Source organism: Equus caballus, chromosome 21 (genome assembly GCF_041296265.1).
Source record: "Equus caballus isolate H_3958 breed thoroughbred chromosome 21, TB-T2T, whole genome shotgun sequence".
In the NCBI taxonomy this organism is placed as follows: domain Eukaryota; kingdom Metazoa; phylum Chordata; class Mammalia; order Perissodactyla; family Equidae; genus Equus; species Equus caballus.
Genome location: NC_091704.1, coordinates 43,047,676 through 43,066,370, shown reverse-complemented (window position 1 = coordinate 43,066,370; position 18,695 = coordinate 43,047,676). Strand labels below are relative to the sequence as shown.

General features: G+C 35.1%; 1 protein-coding gene across 11 annotated transcripts in view; it reads right to left on the bottom strand.

Annotated features, from left to right (window-relative positions):
- CPLANE1 (ciliogenesis and planar polarity effector complex subunit 1) overlaps positions 1-18,695 on the bottom strand; it is a 114,838-nt gene that overhangs the window by 85,663 nt on the left and 10,480 nt on the right. For all 11 annotated transcript variants that reach the window (XR_011430167.1, XR_011430165.1, XR_011430166.1 and 8 more), the window contains exons 10-18: positions 16,707-16,956; positions 16,378-16,533; positions 15,446-16,215; positions 14,668-14,876; positions 14,388-14,468; positions 11,077-11,241; positions 7,481-7,654; positions 3,434-3,662; positions 2,187-2,326 (exon numbers count right to left, since the gene is read on the bottom strand). Coding sequence is in view for 8 of the 11 variants with exons in the window: in XM_023625728.2 (XP_023481496.2) it covers positions 2,187-2,326; positions 3,434-3,662; positions 7,481-7,654; positions 11,077-11,241; positions 14,388-14,468; positions 14,668-14,876; positions 15,446-16,215; positions 16,378-16,533; positions 16,707-16,956 (2,174 nt within the window). In the remaining 3 variants the exon portion in view is untranslated. The remainder of the gene's footprint in view (positions 1-2,186; positions 2,327-3,433; positions 3,663-7,480; positions 7,655-11,076; positions 11,242-14,387; positions 14,469-14,667; positions 14,877-15,445; positions 16,216-16,377; positions 16,534-16,706; positions 16,957-18,695) is intronic.

Sequence of the window (18,695 nt, the reverse complement as noted above, 5' to 3'; positions counted from 1 at the left end):
TTCTTTTTCTTAATAGTTCATCTTTTATAATAAAAGTTAACAAAAATGACATGATATAAAGCTAAAAACACAGAAAAATACAAAATAGTCAAACAGCATGGCTTGAATTATATCAATATCTATATATATGTGGACATGTCTCAGAAGGCAAAACGCAAGAAAATGCAGGTGGTAGAACTGGGGACTTAGGGATTTTTATATGAGGAAATATTTTAAGCATACTTTAAGGTACAAAAGATAATGTGAAAACACTCAAGTACTGACTTCACATCCTTGTCTGATAGTAACATTTTTGTATATACAATTTAGATTTTTTTTAAATAAAATGTTACAGATAGAGCTGAAAATTCCTTATGTGCCAATCATATTCCACTCCCTCTCTCCAGAGGTAGCCATTTGGTGTGGACATATCAGAACTCCCGTTAGATATATGTTGTGTCTTCCTATTCTATACTCTACAAAGCTTAACTTCACTTTCATATTTTCCAACTCTTTTCTTTATATCTATTTGTTATATATTTATTTTTATCTCTCTATATATTTTGTGTGTATATATAGAGAGTTTAAATTCATTTTCCAGTTCCCTAACCATCTGCTGAGTTTTTTGTTTTTAAATTGGTTTATTAAGGTATAATTTACATACACTAAAATGGATCCTTTTTAAATACAGAGTTCAATGAGTTTTGACAAATCTATACAGCCCTGTAAGAACAAACATTTCCATCACCCCCAAAAAGTTGTCTTATACTGCTTTCTTGTCAGTTCCCTTCTTACCCCCAGGCAGCCACTGATCTGTTTCCTGTCCCTATAGTGTTGCTTTTTAGAGAATGTCATATGAATAGAATCATACAGTACGTAACCTTTATTTCTGACTTCTTTCATCCAACATAATGGGTCTGTGATTCATCCACATTGTTGCATGTTATGAGTAGTTCGCTCCTCTTTATTATTTATTATTCCATTGTACAGATATATTGCAATATGTTTATCCACTCATAGGTTGATGAGTATTTGGGTTGTTTTAAGTTTTTGGCTATAATGAAAAAGCTGGTCTTTGCGTGGACCTTTGTTTTTATTTTTCTTGGGTAAATACCTATGAGTGCAATCCACTGAGTTTTTTATTTCCTCTTTGTTTCTGAGCCCTGGAAATTTCCCTTACTTTCTCTAAGTGTATATTTTAATATACAGTCTTGAAATGTATATTTTATCTAGAAACACATTTTATCTATGTATATATTGTGAGAGAGTCTTCAGATCATCTAAAACAACATACTTCCAGAACTGGAAGTTCACACTGGGAATTTTTCAGTCCATTATTTCAAAATCAACTTTCACGTAGTTACATTACCTTTTCATTTGTCTAAAACACAAATGAGAACTAGACAGAAAACTAACAAAGAAAAGTTTACAGTCATATTTCCAAGTATTATCAATTCATTCTAGAAAGAGAAATTATAATTAATAAGCTCTAGGAATCCAGAGTTAGAAGTCTTATTCCTTAATGGAGACAAGCACTAACAAAACCTCAAGGGTCCCAAAGTAGTTGCAGTTTTTATCATTAAATATATGACTTTCAATAACTGACCTCATTACTTTTCGTCTAAATTTCTCCATCTATAAACAGATAAATTTTATAGGGCTCCTGAGTAAATCTATATAATGCATTATATTATATTATTATATTATATTATTATATTACATTATTATATTACATTATATATTATATTATATATATTATATATATTGTATATTATGTTACATTATAATAATGATTATATTATTTTAAATTCCATAATACCACTTTGAACTTTTCAAATGAAATACAAAACCATCTCCAGGATTTATACACTAGGTGAGAGTTTAACATAATACTTCTAAGTACCCTTCCATTTCTGGGAGTCTATGATTCTCTGACTATAAAAGAAAATAGTCCAAATGCAGCAAAATTCAACTATTATAAAGGTATTTATGGAAAATCGGACTATCATTCAGTTATGGACCATCATGTTTTGAGCTGGTATCAGTTTTGAATGTTTCCATGCTTAACAATAAATAGCACTTCTCTTTTTGATAAGCTTATTTCAAAGTGTTAATGTATTTGTGGATATTTACATGCTTTAAAAAAATACCATAATGTTTATATTAATTAACCTGATACATGTGTCCGACCATATGTAGGAACACACCTGTAAATTGCTTGTATTTTGAGCACATTTCATTTTTTGCTTCCAGAGAGGCTGGCTGACCTAAAAAACACTGGAGTTTTTCCTGGAAAATCTGTGCTGGAGTCATATTTAAAGGTAGATTCAAATCCTTTTTCTTGGACCTGAAATCACATAAATTAAGAGAAATGAACCCAAATTTTGAAAAAAGGAAATATTCACACATCAAGAATTAACCATGAATTTTAAGAAACAATAAAATTCACTTTCTTATTCATCTTACATATAGAAAAGAAATATTCAAGGAAATATTATATTAAGGAGAGTATTAAGACTCTCCCCAATTATGGTACTAACATATCTCCCCCTCCATATTCCCACTGTTGCCTGTGTAATAGGTACTCTATCCCACCTGAACCACACCTGTTTTTTGCCACATGCCTTTGGTTGTGTTTGGAATGTTCTCCCTCCCGACAGTTACTCAATTTGTTAAGATCCTATCTTCCCTTCAATGCTCATCTCAAATTACATCTCCTATATAAAGTATGTCCTGTCCTTCCCCAACGTGATGTTACTGTTCTCCCCACTGAACCACTGGCACTTTTCTTACCAGACCGTGTAAATTACAATAGTGTTTTGTCTGATTTTCTCTGTTAAAGTATAAATGCCTTAAGCATTGAAACTATGTGGCATTTAAGTTTATATCCACTAAAATACCTGGCACAGAGCTTGGTACAGAGCAGTTACTGAATAAATAAATATATGTTGAATTGAAAAATATAAAAGACACAGCAATACCATAATATTGAGAAAAGTTAAAATACAAAGATTAGTTTGATGAGCTTAAAACTCAAATCCTATTCGGGGTAGACAAACTTTCCCACTGACTAGAAGCCCTTTGAGGGCAATTCTAACAAATAAATGTGCTAAAGAAACATTTTATCACAAATAAGTAAGCCACTGAGCTGTCCAACACAGTAGCCACTAGCTGCATGTAGCTATTTAAATTTAAATTAATTAAAGTCAGATTGAAAATTCAGTTCCTTGGTCTGAAAAGCCACATTTCAAGTGCTCAATACTTACATGTGGCTAGTAGCTCTCACATTGGACAGCACATATAGAACATTTCCATCACCAAAGAAAGTTTATTGGATAATGCTGAAATGAGGATTCCACAAAATGTGTAAATACCAGCAATGAGAGAGATACATGATACTTTAGATGATACTACTATACTATTTCTTAACTTAAGTTTGCCTAAAAATACAAACCTTGTGAAACTGCTATCATGTTTACAGAAGAGTTGGAAGGCCACACCAATTGAAACAGATGTCTTCCAGTCTCCAAGTTTATGTGCCAACCACACAGCCTCTGGGACCAGGCCACCAATAAATAATAATTCAAGGGCATATTCAACTGTCCATACATTAGAAAGATTCTGATCTCTAACAGCACTGGCCACCTTAGAGTGTTGTAGAGGAATAAGTCGAAGGGGCTGCTCTGTGAGTAAATTAAAGAAAATGGATACTACAATTACATATATCAGAACTCATGCCTCCTTACATGGGTACATTTCTCTCCTCAGTAAGTATTTTCTATACAAAACCATAAGGAAGATACATACAAAATGGGCTAAAATAATACTTAACAAATCTACAAGTTTTTCTTAAGCACTGAAGAATGTGCCTCAGTGGGTCATGAAGCAAATGTCAGCGTTCTTAAAAAACGACACAGAACAGAGTAGAAAGAGAAACAGAAGAGACAGTATCTGAGGGCATTACACGAAATAAAGGTAAATATATTTCAATAAAACTCTTGTGTCACATAATATAAACATACATATATACAGTCCTAAGTACTGGATCAGAGCATACAATTTATTAGTGTGGAGTGCTCTGAAATACATGTCTATTTCTCCTACCAGATCAGAGACTGCATTTTACCTGACTTTGCATTCCTCATAGTGTCATGCAATAAACAATTATTTCGAGGTAATAATCAAGAGTAGTAAGTGTTCAACATATTAGTGTTCATAAGAAAGTAGAAAAGTGTGATTTTCAATGATCCTGACTAAATGATAAGATTTCAATCTAGCCTGGGATTAAATAAAAAAGGTAACAACCTTCTCCCAGCCTCTGTACCTTTCCATAATTACAGTAACTTAAGCAACTGGAAAATACAATGCCAGGATTGTTATTTTTAAAAAAACACGTATTGCTAAGACTTTCACTCACTCCCTCAAAATAAAACTGGTAAATGGTATACACGGATTTCTGCTCCTTGAAATAAAATGATTATTTTCTCATGCGATCTACACAGGCTCTGTCCACACCAAGCACTAACATTTTAGCTCTCTGACAAACACAGCTGGATGGAAACAAAAAATTTAGTCAATCAAATTTAGTCAATTGAATGTTTGATTCTGCATAGGTAAAGAGCCTGGGTACTCACTAAATTTTTCCTATTTTTTTATTTAGTACGAGCAAGGCACTGTACTATTAAAAGAATCTGAGTGATTAAATTTTCTGAAAATTTTGCTGCTTTCACACAGCAAACATCACATCAAATAAGCAACTCAAATCCCCAATACATTCTGTCACTAGTTCTGACTGGAAAGATAAACAAGAAATGTATCCTAAGTCAAGCCTGCCAATATCATTTTTCATGATCCTAGGAAATTAAATAAATTAAGGGATATATACAAAGTTTCAGATATTTAAATTTTCAATAATCACATTCTCGAGCATAGAAGAGAATATAAAACCTTTTTCCTACCCTCTCCTCTCATTGGGAAGATATTTACAAAGGGAATAAAAAGTATGTGTGTCTGAGCTCTTATGAATATTTATGAATCTGTCCAGAAATAATTCACTAATTCTATCAGCTTTCTTCCTAGAATGTGACAAAGACGAGTCTTCCTTAGGTCTGCAAAGTGATCTGTAAAGATAAAGATCACAAACAAACAGCAAAAGTCCTATAAATATTGTAGGATAGGAAAGACAAGAAATTGAGACAAATTTTCTAAGTAGCAGAATTTCATTTTTTTTTCTTTTTTTAAGATTTTTCTAGAAACCACATGGAAGACTACCTACCTTCTTCAGTAAAATAATGTGGATTAAGGATACAACTTGCTGTCAGAAACATTACTATCAAAAATAGGGAACACAAGTATAAATACCTAGGTTGTGAGAAAAAAGTGAGCTTAAATATAAAACCACAGCAGTAATAAATAATGTCATATGTATAAGGAAATAATAATACATATCCAAGAGTCTTGGTCAGGAAAGCATAAGGGTGAGAGCAAGGAGCACAGGCTGTTCCCAGGGAGAAAAGGCAGAGAGCACTGGCTGAATCTGAGTTAGGACACGGTGGAGGGGGACAGGAGAGCGGGCAGATCCTGGAAGAAACTGAGCACCTGTTTCTCTGCTCACCCCAGCTCCCTAAAAGTCATAATCAAGTCAAGACCAACTCTTCTTCCCAAGGGAAGCAGGGACCTGCTAGAAAAGGGACCACTAGACAACTTGCCTTATGATCCTACCTCACACATGACTCTCTAGGGACCAGAACATCCTCAAGAACCCCAGGTAAGACTAGAGACTAGCACTCTTGTTGAAGCATCCAAGTGGGTGAGGACAGTCCTCAGCACCTACCTACCTCCTGAGACACTTATAGAACAGAAGAGTCTGAACACACAGCTCAAAGTCCACAGTTCCATGATGATCAAACGTGCTGATGACTTGTTGCTACGTCTATTAAACTTCTAATTACATTATATCTTATAGTACTCTAACCTATGTGTGCCTCGTACATATTTATCGGTTCATGTTATTTCCTGCTTAAAGCCCTCCAATAACTTCCCATTGCACTTAAAATAAAACTCAAGATTCCTTACAACGGCTTACATCATCTGGCCCCTGTCTGCGTCTGACTTCATCTCGCATCACTCTCCACCCCATCCTCTATGCTCTGGCCACACCAGTCTTTCAGTTTATCAAACACACTCCCTCACAGAGGTCTTTCCTAAATTTCCAATCTGATATAGCCACTCAGCACAATGCATTATTCTATTTCAATTCTCTGCATAACAATTATCACCATTTGATATATCTTGTTTATGTATTCATTTAATTTTCTGTCTCGATCTATTAGATGCCAACTCCATAAAAACACAGGTACTTTGGGACCAGCCCAGTGGTGCAGTGGTAAGTGCGCACGTTTCACTTTGGCGGCCCGGGGTTCACAGGTTCGGATCCCGGGTGTAGACGTGGCACCATGTGACAAGCCAAGCTGTGGTAGGTGTCCCACACATAAAGTAGAGGAAGATGGGCCTGGATGTTAGCTCAGGGCCAGTCTTCCTCTGCAAAAAGAGGATTGGCAGACGTTAGCTCAGGGCTAATCTTCGTCGAGAAAAAAACAAAAAACAGGTACTTTATCTGTTTTGTTCACGGCAGTTAGGATAAATCTGTTTCATAAGTCAAAAGAAAACAAAAAAAAATGCTATATGTGTTGTCATATTATTGATTTCATATGGTGTAAGCTAATATATTTCCAGCACCTAGAACACTGCCTGGCAGATAGCAGGCACTTAACAAAAATTAGTAGAGTGAATGAATTATCAGAGAAATCTGTGTACATGTTTATTTCCATGAGGGCAAGGCAGTTATCTAGCACAATTTAAGTACATTTTGACCCTATTAATGAAATGATTAAATAGAACAAAGTAAATGATTCAAATAAAAGTATAAAAGTAAATCATCCAAATAAAATTAAATTCTAAATTAGCACACTCAAAATATGTTAAATGTCCACATTTTTATATAAACAAAGGTGGCAGCCCTTTCACTTTAAAAATGAAACTTTGGGGCTGGTCCCATGGCCCAGTGATTAAGCTCGGTGCACTTTGCTTCAGGTTCCCAGGCACACACCTATACCACTCCTCAGTGGCCATGATGTGGCGGTGACCTATATACTAAATAGAGGAAGATTAGCACAGATATTATCTCAGGACAATCTTCCTCAAGCAAAAAGAAGATCAGCAATAGATGCTAGCTTAGGGCAAATCTTCCTCACAAAAAAAAAAAAAGGAGACTTTATACATACCAATTTGTCCAAAATTTGTGATTAAAAAATCCATATTCAATAAAAACAAATCCAACAATTACCTTTCTCAGATTTTACACATTCACAAATAGTCACTGAACATCTCCTACGTGTCAGGCACTAAGCTAGAACAGTATTATTTCCATAGAATAATGATCACCGTATAATATGGTTTCAAACATTATATGCAAAAACAAGGTGAGAAAAAGGTATATTACCTGTTTTAATATGAAGAGGAGGAAGAACATTCACGTTGTGAGGCGGCAAAATGCAAAGCAGCTGATTGGCGAAATAGGCGGCCATGAAGCGAGCCATGGACTGGACAACCCTCACTGCCGCCTCAGGACGAGCGCCTGCAGTCACTCCAGACTCACAGTGAGACTTCTCAGGAACTAAGGGACACAGCAAGTGACCAAAGGAGATTCTGATCAAACCACCAAAAAGTAATAGCATTTGAGACCTCAACATTATACAAGAAGAAAATTATAATTAAAATCTTTTTCTGAGATGAGCACCCATGGCCTGCACAAGCTAATTTATAAAAGGTAGCTATAGTTCCTTAGTGCCAGTATCTTGTACAGGACTGTCTGTAAAGTAGGTCACTATTTTTCCTATTCTTTTCATCTGTTTTAGGTAAGTACACCAATCTTGTGTGTGAAGAGTCATCCCATGATCTGTGGCACACTAGGCACATAATAGAATCCAGAGTTTTTATAACGTATCATTCACAAGGTCCAAAATATAAGTAAATATTATTATGCAGGCTCATTTATAATCTATAAAATGTGAATGTATTAGTTTCCAGTGGCTACTGTAATCAATTACAAAAAACTTGGTGGCTTTAAACAATAAACATTTATTCTATCATGAAAAAAAAAAAAGGTAGCTATAGTTCTTGAAGACAATAGGAAAAAAACAGTTAGCTCCTAATTATAAGAACATACACTTAGGAACTACATATGACTTGAAATTACTATTTTTTTAAAAAATGGAAGGATCTATGCAGAACAATCCAGCCATGATGGACTCACAAGCTTAGCATTTCATTATTTTCCCTTCTTCCTGCCCTTTCCAATTCTTCTTCTTTGATGAAAGGAGGCAGGGTTTGCTACAAAGACAATCTAAAAAGCACCAGGACAGTGATTCTTAATGCTTCTTTCTGTACCATTAGGTCTGGGGATTATGATATACTCCCATTAGTAAGAGCAGCTCACTACTACAAGATTCTTTTGGGAGATAGGGACAAAAGGAATGTGTGGGGTGGAGGGAGAAGGCTAGTGGTGGGGAATTACATCAGGATTTGTGGATTGATTCTGATATAAACTGGCAAGAGCAAAACATGTGTCATCCCTATTTGAGAACCAAAACTTAGTAATATAAGCTGGCATACAGAAATCTGAAAATAAAGAGTTAAATACTATTAAATATAAATACTAATTAACATTAATTTTTGTGAAGTATATGGCCCCAACAATAGCAAAGTTATTTTCCTTTCCAAAAGTCATCTGATATTCACAAGAAGATTAAATTCTATACGTGTATCGACATTTCTATCTTGTCACTGTATACCCCAGCATCTACCATTCCTCTTTTCATATAGTAGGCACTCAAGAGTATTGTTAATAAACTTTTTTTTATATAAAGGGGATCTTGAGAAAATTTTATTAGCCTTCAAGCAATATTCTTCATTTGGTCACTGTAAGTTTGGAAAAATCATACTACTTCTTCCCAATTAAGTTAAAAATACACGGGTAAGAATTTTTTTCTCCTGGTAAAACTTACTGTAGGAATTATATAAAGGTAAGATTTCCAGTAAGCTTAAACATCCAAAACTCAGGAATAAGCCCTTTAAACAGGGAGCAATCTGATTCTAAAAGACATGATCACAGAGTAAAATAGTAACAACTCAGAAGTCAAAAAATTTGAAAGGGTAATTCTGTACATGGCACAGTGATGATGCTAATAACGGCGCCTTATGCAATAAAATTAAATTATAACTATATAGAATGATTTAATAAGTACGCAGGAAAGACAGAACATAGTGGGCCTGCTTATAAGGTTGGAAGGCTTGCTTATAAGGTTGACCCTTGGCCAGCATCTGGGAACTTGGATTCTGGGAGGATCTCCACTACCTTATCTGATGAGAGTGGCTCGCTGGACCTAACTGTACAAACAAAGTGGTCTATGCTGAACACCTGCTTTCCTTCTGAGTGTGTGGAATTTTGGTATGGGCTACGCAGAGGGGGCCTAAGTGACCAGTCCCAAGTTAAAAGCCCTGTGCACTGATTCTCTAATGAGCTTTCCTGGGAGACAGCTCACATGTGTTGTCACAACCTGTTGCTGCAGGAATGAAGCGTGTCCTGTGTGACTCCACTGGGACAGGATCCTGAGAGGCTTGTCCCTGGTTTCCTGCAGACTTCACCCCGTGCACCTTTTCCCTTTGCTGATTTTGCTTTGTATCCTTTCGTTGCAATAAATCACAGCCCCGAGTACAACTATATGCTGAGTCCTGTGAGTGCTCCCTGTGAAGTCTTGGGGACCCCTGACCCAATACGCTTCATATACTCTAAACAATCGTCATTAAAAATTAAAACAAATACATTACTACAGGTTCAACTTATCTTGAGAGTTAAATCATGTAATGACAATACTGCTGAAAAAAATGAATATCTAATCAGTTAAAAAGTCACAGATAAAAGTCTTTCACTAGCTAGCTAGCAGAACTTTCTGGAGGGAAATTTGACACAAGCATCAAAAGTCTTAAAACAGTGGATTCTCTTGGATCCAGTAACCTTGTTTCTAGAAATTTATCCTAAAGAAATTATTAGTAGCACTTACAAAAATTTATGTACACTGCAGCATTGTTTAAAACAGTAAATAGGTGGCAACAACCTAAAATGTGCAATAATGGGGAAAACGTTTAATAGGTTTTCAAAAGAGAATATCATTTACATCGGAAAATATTCATCATAATATTAAACTTTAAAAGATTACAAAACAGAATATATAGCTCTAGTAAGATACACATAGAAACATAAATACATGTTAGATTTATAAGTGATTTTTTTCTTCTTTGTACTTTTTCATATTTTCAAAATTGTCTAAAATGAACATGTATTACTTCCATAATGTGCACAAAAAGCCAAAAAAACAAAAATCACAAAGAGTAAGCAATCTTTGTTGCTACAAAGAGTAAGTAACAGTGGTTGAAATTAAAAAATTCAGTTGGAATGGACTCCATTTAGAAAGTTCTGATATATTGGGCCTTTCAGACACATTCATAAGCATAGTATAGATCTAATGGTCTACCACTCTACAACCGTTATAAATATATTATGTGTTCGTTCATATGTATCGTTCACTCTGGTTATTGCTTAATTTCAATATACCTCTTTTAAAAAGGGCAATCCAGATACTGTGCAGCCTCTTAGATTTTTTAAAAGACTCAAAATACTTCAGAAATTTATTTTCATCACTTCGCTAAACCATCTTAAGCAACAGTTAAAGAAAATATAAATATACTAAGGAAAAATACTTGGTATCTGATATTGTGTCTAACAAATATGACTGAGAAAACAATTGCATCAGTTCACAGGCAATCACTGCTAAGCCCTAGGGATCCAAAGACAGAAAAAAAAAAGCAAACAAAAACTAGGGACTTGCTAGTGAGAAGCTGACAGTCCAAAATTCACCGTAACATAACTTGGTCACCATAGGAGGCAGAGCAACTAGCTTTCATGTATAAGCGATTTCATATCTAAGCCTATACACGCAAATTAATAAGATTAAACATACTAATTTTTGAAAAGCATACCTGAACAATCTTCATTTTCTTTTACAGGTAGGTACGACCACCTCAGTATTTCTCTTACTAGTTGATCACACAATCCTTGAGCATCATTTAAATTATAGCTATAAAGGTAGCAGTATAAAAGAGAAAGATAATAGCGTATCTGAAGAAAACACGTCCTTCTTCCTCCTTAAACGGGAAAGAATTAAGCTTACATTAAAAATATGGTAGCAAGGCAACGTTCTTAATCTGGGTGCTAGGTAGACAGGAGTGTTCAGTTTATGAAAATTCATCAAGCTGTACACTCATATTATGTGAACTTTTCAGTAACTGTTTTATACTTCAATAAAAGATATTTTTAAAAAGAAGTTAGCAATAAGTTTTTTCATTTTTAAGTTCTGAACAATTTTCTTTTTTTTCTCAGGCCCTAGGATGACTAAGATTTTATCCAAAGAGAGCTACAAATCCTTATCATCTTAGCTCTAAGGTTCACTAATGACATTTATCCCAATTACATATGGTATGAAATAGAAAGGAAACTGCTAAAAAAAAAAAAAAAAAAAAAAAACCCCAAGAAACCAAACCACATATCAAACAGACAGTCAAAGAGAATTTCCAAAGGAGAAGAAACTATCCAATAAGACAGGAGCCCCTGACCATTGCCTTCGAATATCTGAAGGGTGTTTAGGACTGACACTGCTGGTTGCCTGCCCCTTATCCATTCTTCCTATGTATAAGAATTCCAATTTTATTTGGGGTTACAATGCACCCAGATCACAACTTCCCGTTAGGTGTGGCCATGTGAAAACGTGACTAAGTTCTGAACCAAGAGATAATATTGTGTAGAACTTCCAGAAAAGCTGCTTAAAGAGAGGTAACTCAGCTAGGAGGTGTACCCTTGCTTGCCCTTCCTGCCTTCCTCCTTTCTGCTGCCTAGAATATGGATGTTATGGCTGGAGCTCCAGCACCCATACTCATGTAATGGCCTTAAGATTGGAAGCAATGCACTAAGGATAACGGAGTAGAAAAACTAAAGGAGCGTGGATTCTTGATGAGAAATATCAAATCAGTCCCAGACTGTCAACCTCTGGTCTCCTTTCCTAAGAAGGAGAAATAAACTTCTTTCCTGTTGAAGTCACTGTTACTTTCAGACTACATTACTAGAAGCCATTCCTAATGGATACTGTTGGAAATGAAATTAAATCGAAAGGTCCGCAATGGAACTCATTACGAAAATTTTTCTCCAGCAGAATCTCTCATCTGCTTGAATGCCACTCTTCTTCACCTAGTTGGACAATCCTTAAATATGAGAACTAATTTAGTAGACTTCCTTCTCCAAATCTATTCAGTCATAAGTCCAACTGATTAAACCTATTAAACATCTGTCAAACATGACTTCTGTTCTCCAGTACTCTTGACATTGCTTTGGTTCAGGACCTCCTCAACTAATTTTCTCGCTTCTGAGTAAAACCCACATCTCTACACCACACTCCTACAAATGACCCTCCACACTGTACCAAAGTGATCTTTCCAAATGGCCTATATTTATTTCAAAAGTTCTCTTTCCTACATAAAACATCTTAACTGATCGCACTGTCTTCAGGATAAAATCTTAATCCCTTGGCACTACAGACAGTTCGTTCCTTTATCACGTGTTCTCTCTCTACCTTTCACCTTAGCTCTCACCACCCTACCTCCAACATTACATATGTATATCATATAATGTAGCCCTATTAAACTACTTGCAGTTTATGAAATTGTCATGGTTTCTCATGCCTTTTGCTTTTGGAATGCCATATCCTCTGCTAAACCATTCTCACTACTTTAACTGGGCAATTTCTACTCAGTTTAAATGTCAACTCCTCCAGGTTTTCCCCAGACTAATTCTTGCACTCCGGCCTCAGATTGTGTGAAGAGTTCTTCTGTATTTCCCCAGCACCATTCATACAACATAACAAGAAAAGTGCTGGCTGTTTATGTAATATCTCCTTCAGACTGTGGGCAACTGATAAAGTTGTTGACTTCAGTTATTCCTAGTGCCTAATACAGTACTAAGCACATAGCAGTCCCCCAATAAATACTGGTTAAGTAGGTGAATGAACGAAACATACAAAGCCAGAGCAGTCAGAAAATAAATTTAACTGTCCAAATCTGACCATGTAGTATTTGCAGTCAGGGCTATCTCCAAGGTCACCAGCTGAGAACACCTGTCAGCTTAGCCACACCCTCACCCCTATATCATAAAAGCTATCACCAGTTTCTAGAATCTACACCGTATATTCTCATCAAAAACTCCATGTAGCCCATACTTGACCCAACAATAAGTCTAGCTCACAGGAAATTCTTAAAGTTGAATTACTTAAGGGCAGAGAGCCTTAGCTCCATGTTTCTCTAAGTATGCAAGAAGGGAGTAAAATATCTGGCCCATAGGTTCTCATTTAGATACTTGCAGTCCCCTTAAAGAACAAAAAAAATCTAAAACATTATTTTATTTAGGATCTAAATCTCATTTTTTCCCTCATCAACAATCAATCATAGGTTCCACGACTAATCAAAAAAAGGACAGAAGGAGCTTTATCTACAGATAACAGAAAAAGTCTTGGGGCGACAAATTCCAAGACTAAGAATAATTTTAGGGGCCGGCCCGGTGGCACAGCGGTTAAGTGCACATGTTGCGCTTAGGCGGCCCAGGGTTCACCAGTTCAGATCCCAGGTGTGGACATGGCACTGCTTGGCAGGCCATGCTGTGGTAGGCGTCCTACATATAAACTAGAGGAAGATGGGCACAGTGTTAGCTCAGGGCCAGTCTTCCTGAGCAAAAAGAGGAGGATTGGCAACAGTTAGCTCAGGGCTAATCTTCCTAAAAAAGAATAATTTTAAATAAGTATTTCTGACAAGCATGGTACCTAATGACAGTCAAGGTGCTCAAATATGTATTCCATCTGAGCATTAAGAAATTGTGAGCAAGCCAACCCTGATGGCCTAGTGGTTAAAGTTTGCCACAGCCTGCTTTGGTGGCCCAGGTTCGGTTCCTAGGCATGGAAACACAGCACTCATCTGTCTGTAGCCATGCTGTGGTGGCAGTTCACATAGAAGAACTAGAAGGACCTACAACTAGAATATACAGCTATGTACTGGGGCTTGGGGGAGGGGAAAAATAAAGAGAAAGGAAGATTCGCCACAGATGTCAGCTCAGGGCAAATCTTTCCCAGAAAAAAAAAAAAAAAAAAAATTGTGAGCACTCAGAAATCTGGAATCATTTTTAAGCTCTATAGCATGCTAAAATATGTTCCTACCAATATTACGGCAAATATTATTTTTTAACACTCCTTTACCTTTCTCTTGGGTTTCCTGAAGAGCTTTCTTCCACAGCTGAACAGACTTTTCATATGATCCTAAAAGGAAACACTCTTCACCTACAAAGTTTTTAACCAACAATCAGTCATGGTGAAGTACATTATTTTATAAAAATTTACTTTGTTTTAAAATTCAGTGGAGACAGCTCAGCCAGAAATTATTTTGAAAAATAAATAACTGCAACCAATTAATAAAATCAAAGCCCAGTTAACTGTATTGCTTATTCATGGAGGTAGAAATCGTTTATAAGCTACTGACCATTGATAGGTTTAAGTTCTAAGGTTCGGTTCACGCAAACTCCAGCCTCCTGTAAGTTAGACTGTATGTGACATAACAGGCTCTTGACAGCAGAAGCTTCATGGGTCATCTTTTCATTGAACGGTCTGTCATCTTCAGGAACTCTTCGACTTAATTGTGTTTGATACCATAAAGTTTTTTTGTACAATATTCTCCAGAGAGCAATCAATCTGCACATAAAATTCAGTAATCAAATTTCAGACTAGGGATAAAAATGAGTATAGCCTCCTACTTAGCCTTATTTTTTTCTTGCTGGGATTCTTCAGGGATGTAATAACATATATACAAACCGATCAGTTTTAATACAGCACAAAGTCCACTGATGAAAAAAATGCATAATATATTTTAAGTATCTTCATGAATGCTTTATGTGCCCATGGTCATTTCTCTATAGCACTTCCCTAAACCAAAGTCTTTCAACAGTATTATAGTTGCCCAAGACTAATAACATATGTGCTGAATAACATCACCATAAATCCTAAAATATTTTTAAATAACATAAAATTTATAATGCTGAGTGCTAATGGATACAGGGCTTCTTTTGGGGGTAATAAAAATATTCTCGAATTAGCGCTCATACTTCTACAACCTTGTGACTATACTAAAAATCACTGAATTGTTAACTTTAAAATGGTGAATTTTACAGTACGGGAATTATATCTGAATTTTTTAAAAAGGAAAAAATCTAAAATGCTGAGGGATCAGCATTATATAAAGTATATATATAAAGAAATTATACCTGTGACCTGGCTGTTGAACAAGATTTACTACTTGAGGACAAATCTTGAAAGCTGAGTTCCAAGACCAGTTTCCGCGAGAACCACTATCTTGAAACATCTGAAACACGGGTACCACAAATGAGTCTTGATTTGCTGTTCTACTTCCATCAGTTAATGCTGAAGTAATTTCAGGTTGAAGATTGTATGTGTCATTTAGATTATCAGCTACCATTCTGAGTAAATGAAAACAGGCTAAAAGCTTCTCTGAGAATAACTGACCCTGTTGTTGCTGAGTCAACAAAAGCTTGATAGTATTTGAGGTCAGCTTTACCAAATGTCCCACATCTTGTTTGTATCTCATATCCCAATACTGGATTGATAAACACTGATGAAAAAGTTCAAAGATACAAAGTATCCATGCGTTATGTCTTGGGCTCTTGTTTAAAAAAAGACCAAGTGTGGGGAAAGGACATTTTATAAATTGAAGAATGTAGAAAAAATGAGTGATACAAACTACTGTATAATTTAACATTAAATTTTTTTCTGTCACATTTTTTGAAATGCCAATAGCCCATGCCGCAAGGAGATTTTTCTGGACAGACTGCAGTTCTGCAATGGTTCTGTCTGTCTCCTCATTGTTACCCTTTGCATGTATCGTATCAAACATAGATGCAAATTCCAATCTTCCCTCCTTGGCACTACTAAACAATGGATCATTTTCCTGGCTCCAAAAAGAGAGTAAGTTGTTTGGAAAGTGTTTGCCTTCATCAGTTTCTTCCTCTTCAAAATCCTAAAACAAAAGTAAAAAAATTATACTTAATACCTTACAAATAGAATCACTTTGGTGTTCTCAAATTTCTCTTCCCTTAAACAAGAGAAAAACAAAACGTGTTTCTTGGAAAAAACTCAATACATAATCCTTCAACGTAAATAAAACACTGCTCCTAAGTACCTGCAAATCTGCTGTTTTTTCATCTAACTTCATTGTTTCTTCCGCTTGCAAGAATCTGGGGAGAGTAGAATCAGCTGAACTTTCATTTCCTTGGTGTTTTAACAGGCTAGACCTTAGGGAATCCAGTGATCGCAAGTTTAGTCCTTTGCCTTTTGGCTGTAGAAGACAAAAAATTTCCAAAAGCAAAGTTTTATCCATAATTCTATTACAAGCAATTAAAAATTCTATAGACAACTGTATACAATCCAAAGACATTACTGTCAGTATAGTTTTAAATCTGCAAAGACTAAGAAGCCGACTTTTACTAATGATACCAAAAAGCACTATACCTTAGACATCACCACACTTTGGTACGTTTTCTCAAGTCTCTCAGTTGAGTCAAGTAGAAGGGATCTCATGAGCACTGATGGAGACAGGTTACCGAGAAATCGAAGGGTTGTGACCATGTATCCATCAGAAATAATGAGGTAGGGTAACCGTGAGTGTGCTTTTACAGAAAATCTCTGTCTCATAGGGTCACTATCAGACGCTGATGAATCTACAGAATTATTTGAATCTTGAAAAGTAAACTGCTGTGGTCTAGCAAACAAACATCAAAATTCAAGAATTACTAAGAGAAAAATCTTAAAGGAAACAACCATATTATTCCAAAGAAAAAGCAAAACAACAATTAAGTTACAGAATGATGAAAAAAGTAAGCAAACTAAACACAAAAATATTAATGTGCATATACCTGTAAGGAAAACATAAGTGATTAAATAATGTATATGTTAATTTTTTAAAATTTTTCCTGAATTGTGGCATTTATTCTATTTTGTTTTTTAATCTGGTTTTATACAAATTATTTTAGAAAAGAAGGCAGTTCATTTTTACTACTAAAGAGAGTTAAATAGTTAACTTTCCTTCTTACCACATATTTAAATATACTTATAAGAATATAATTATGAGCTATGAGTATACTTGTTATCGAGGAGAAAGAAAAGAAACTGATGAGGGCATTTGGAGAGGACAGTGGTGAGTAAAACTCTATCAGCTTAAGGTTAAATTTGACTGAATTTCCACACAAATGTACTTATTTATTGTTATGGTGGTCTACCTGACTCTGATAACTTATTATCACTGCTTATTAAATTTGGGGCTGTATAAATATAAAGAGGACAAACAATCAAAATAGATTATAATTTTTTTCTGCTTAGGAAACTATTCAAATATAGACTTTATTAGCCAAATGGTCAATGATAGGAGATTGGTTAATTACAGAATGTACACACCACAGAAATCTACAGAACATTAAAAAATGACTTAATGGAAAGAAGTGTAAGAAATACTACTAAGTCAAAAAAGCAAAATAGTAAACAGCATATATCATATAATTTCTTTTGTTTTAAACAAGAAACTAATATTGTTATTAAAATGTTATGGAAATTTTTTTTAATTTGGAGGACAACAGGCTAAAATGTTAATTGTTATCTCTGAGGAATAGGACTACAAAAGTCTCTCACTTTCTTCATTATTTAATTTTGTAACATTTGATTTTTAAGTTTTTAATAATGAATATATATTATTTTTGTAATCAGAAAAAGCAACTGATTTTGAAAGGCCCCCAAATATTAAAGGAGAATGTGAGGGAATTCAAGTTAATTATGAATAAGACCTCAAGAAATAAGGAAAAAATACTTTCACTACTGCAGGAAATGACAAATATTTCCATTAGAATTTCCTATTGCTAACCATTCAGTATCATTTTTTTCTGCTAAATATAACCAAAGACACACACGACCCCCTCAGTTTTCTTTGTGTAAAGTAAAGGGAATGGATTCATTTCAAAGGCCTTTTCCAATTTTTTTGTTCTGTAAATAGCTGTGTATATGTGTCTAGCCATATTTAACAATATCAACATCCATAACAACAAATATTTACTGAGCATTTATTTTATGCCACAACTGTGCTAGGCAATTTATCATTATTTATTATCTTACTTCATTCCCTCAACCCTAGGAGACACTTATTGTCATCTTCATTTCACAGTAAAAGAAACAGAGGCTTAAAGAATAACTTACCCCAAGTTATACAACTAATAAGTAGAAGAATCAAGATCTGAATCTTGATCTGACTCCAAAGGCAAACCAATCCCCCATCTCACAATTAAAAATTAAAATACAGCTAAATTATAAAGTCTTCTATCTACTTCCAAAAACTTTTCCCCTTTTTCCCTTTGAGAAAAAAAGTAGATAAATCCATGTGCCCAGCTAATTTTGAGTTACTAATTCATCTAAGTGCTCTTCTTTTAAAACTTTAAAAGACATATCATACTTTAA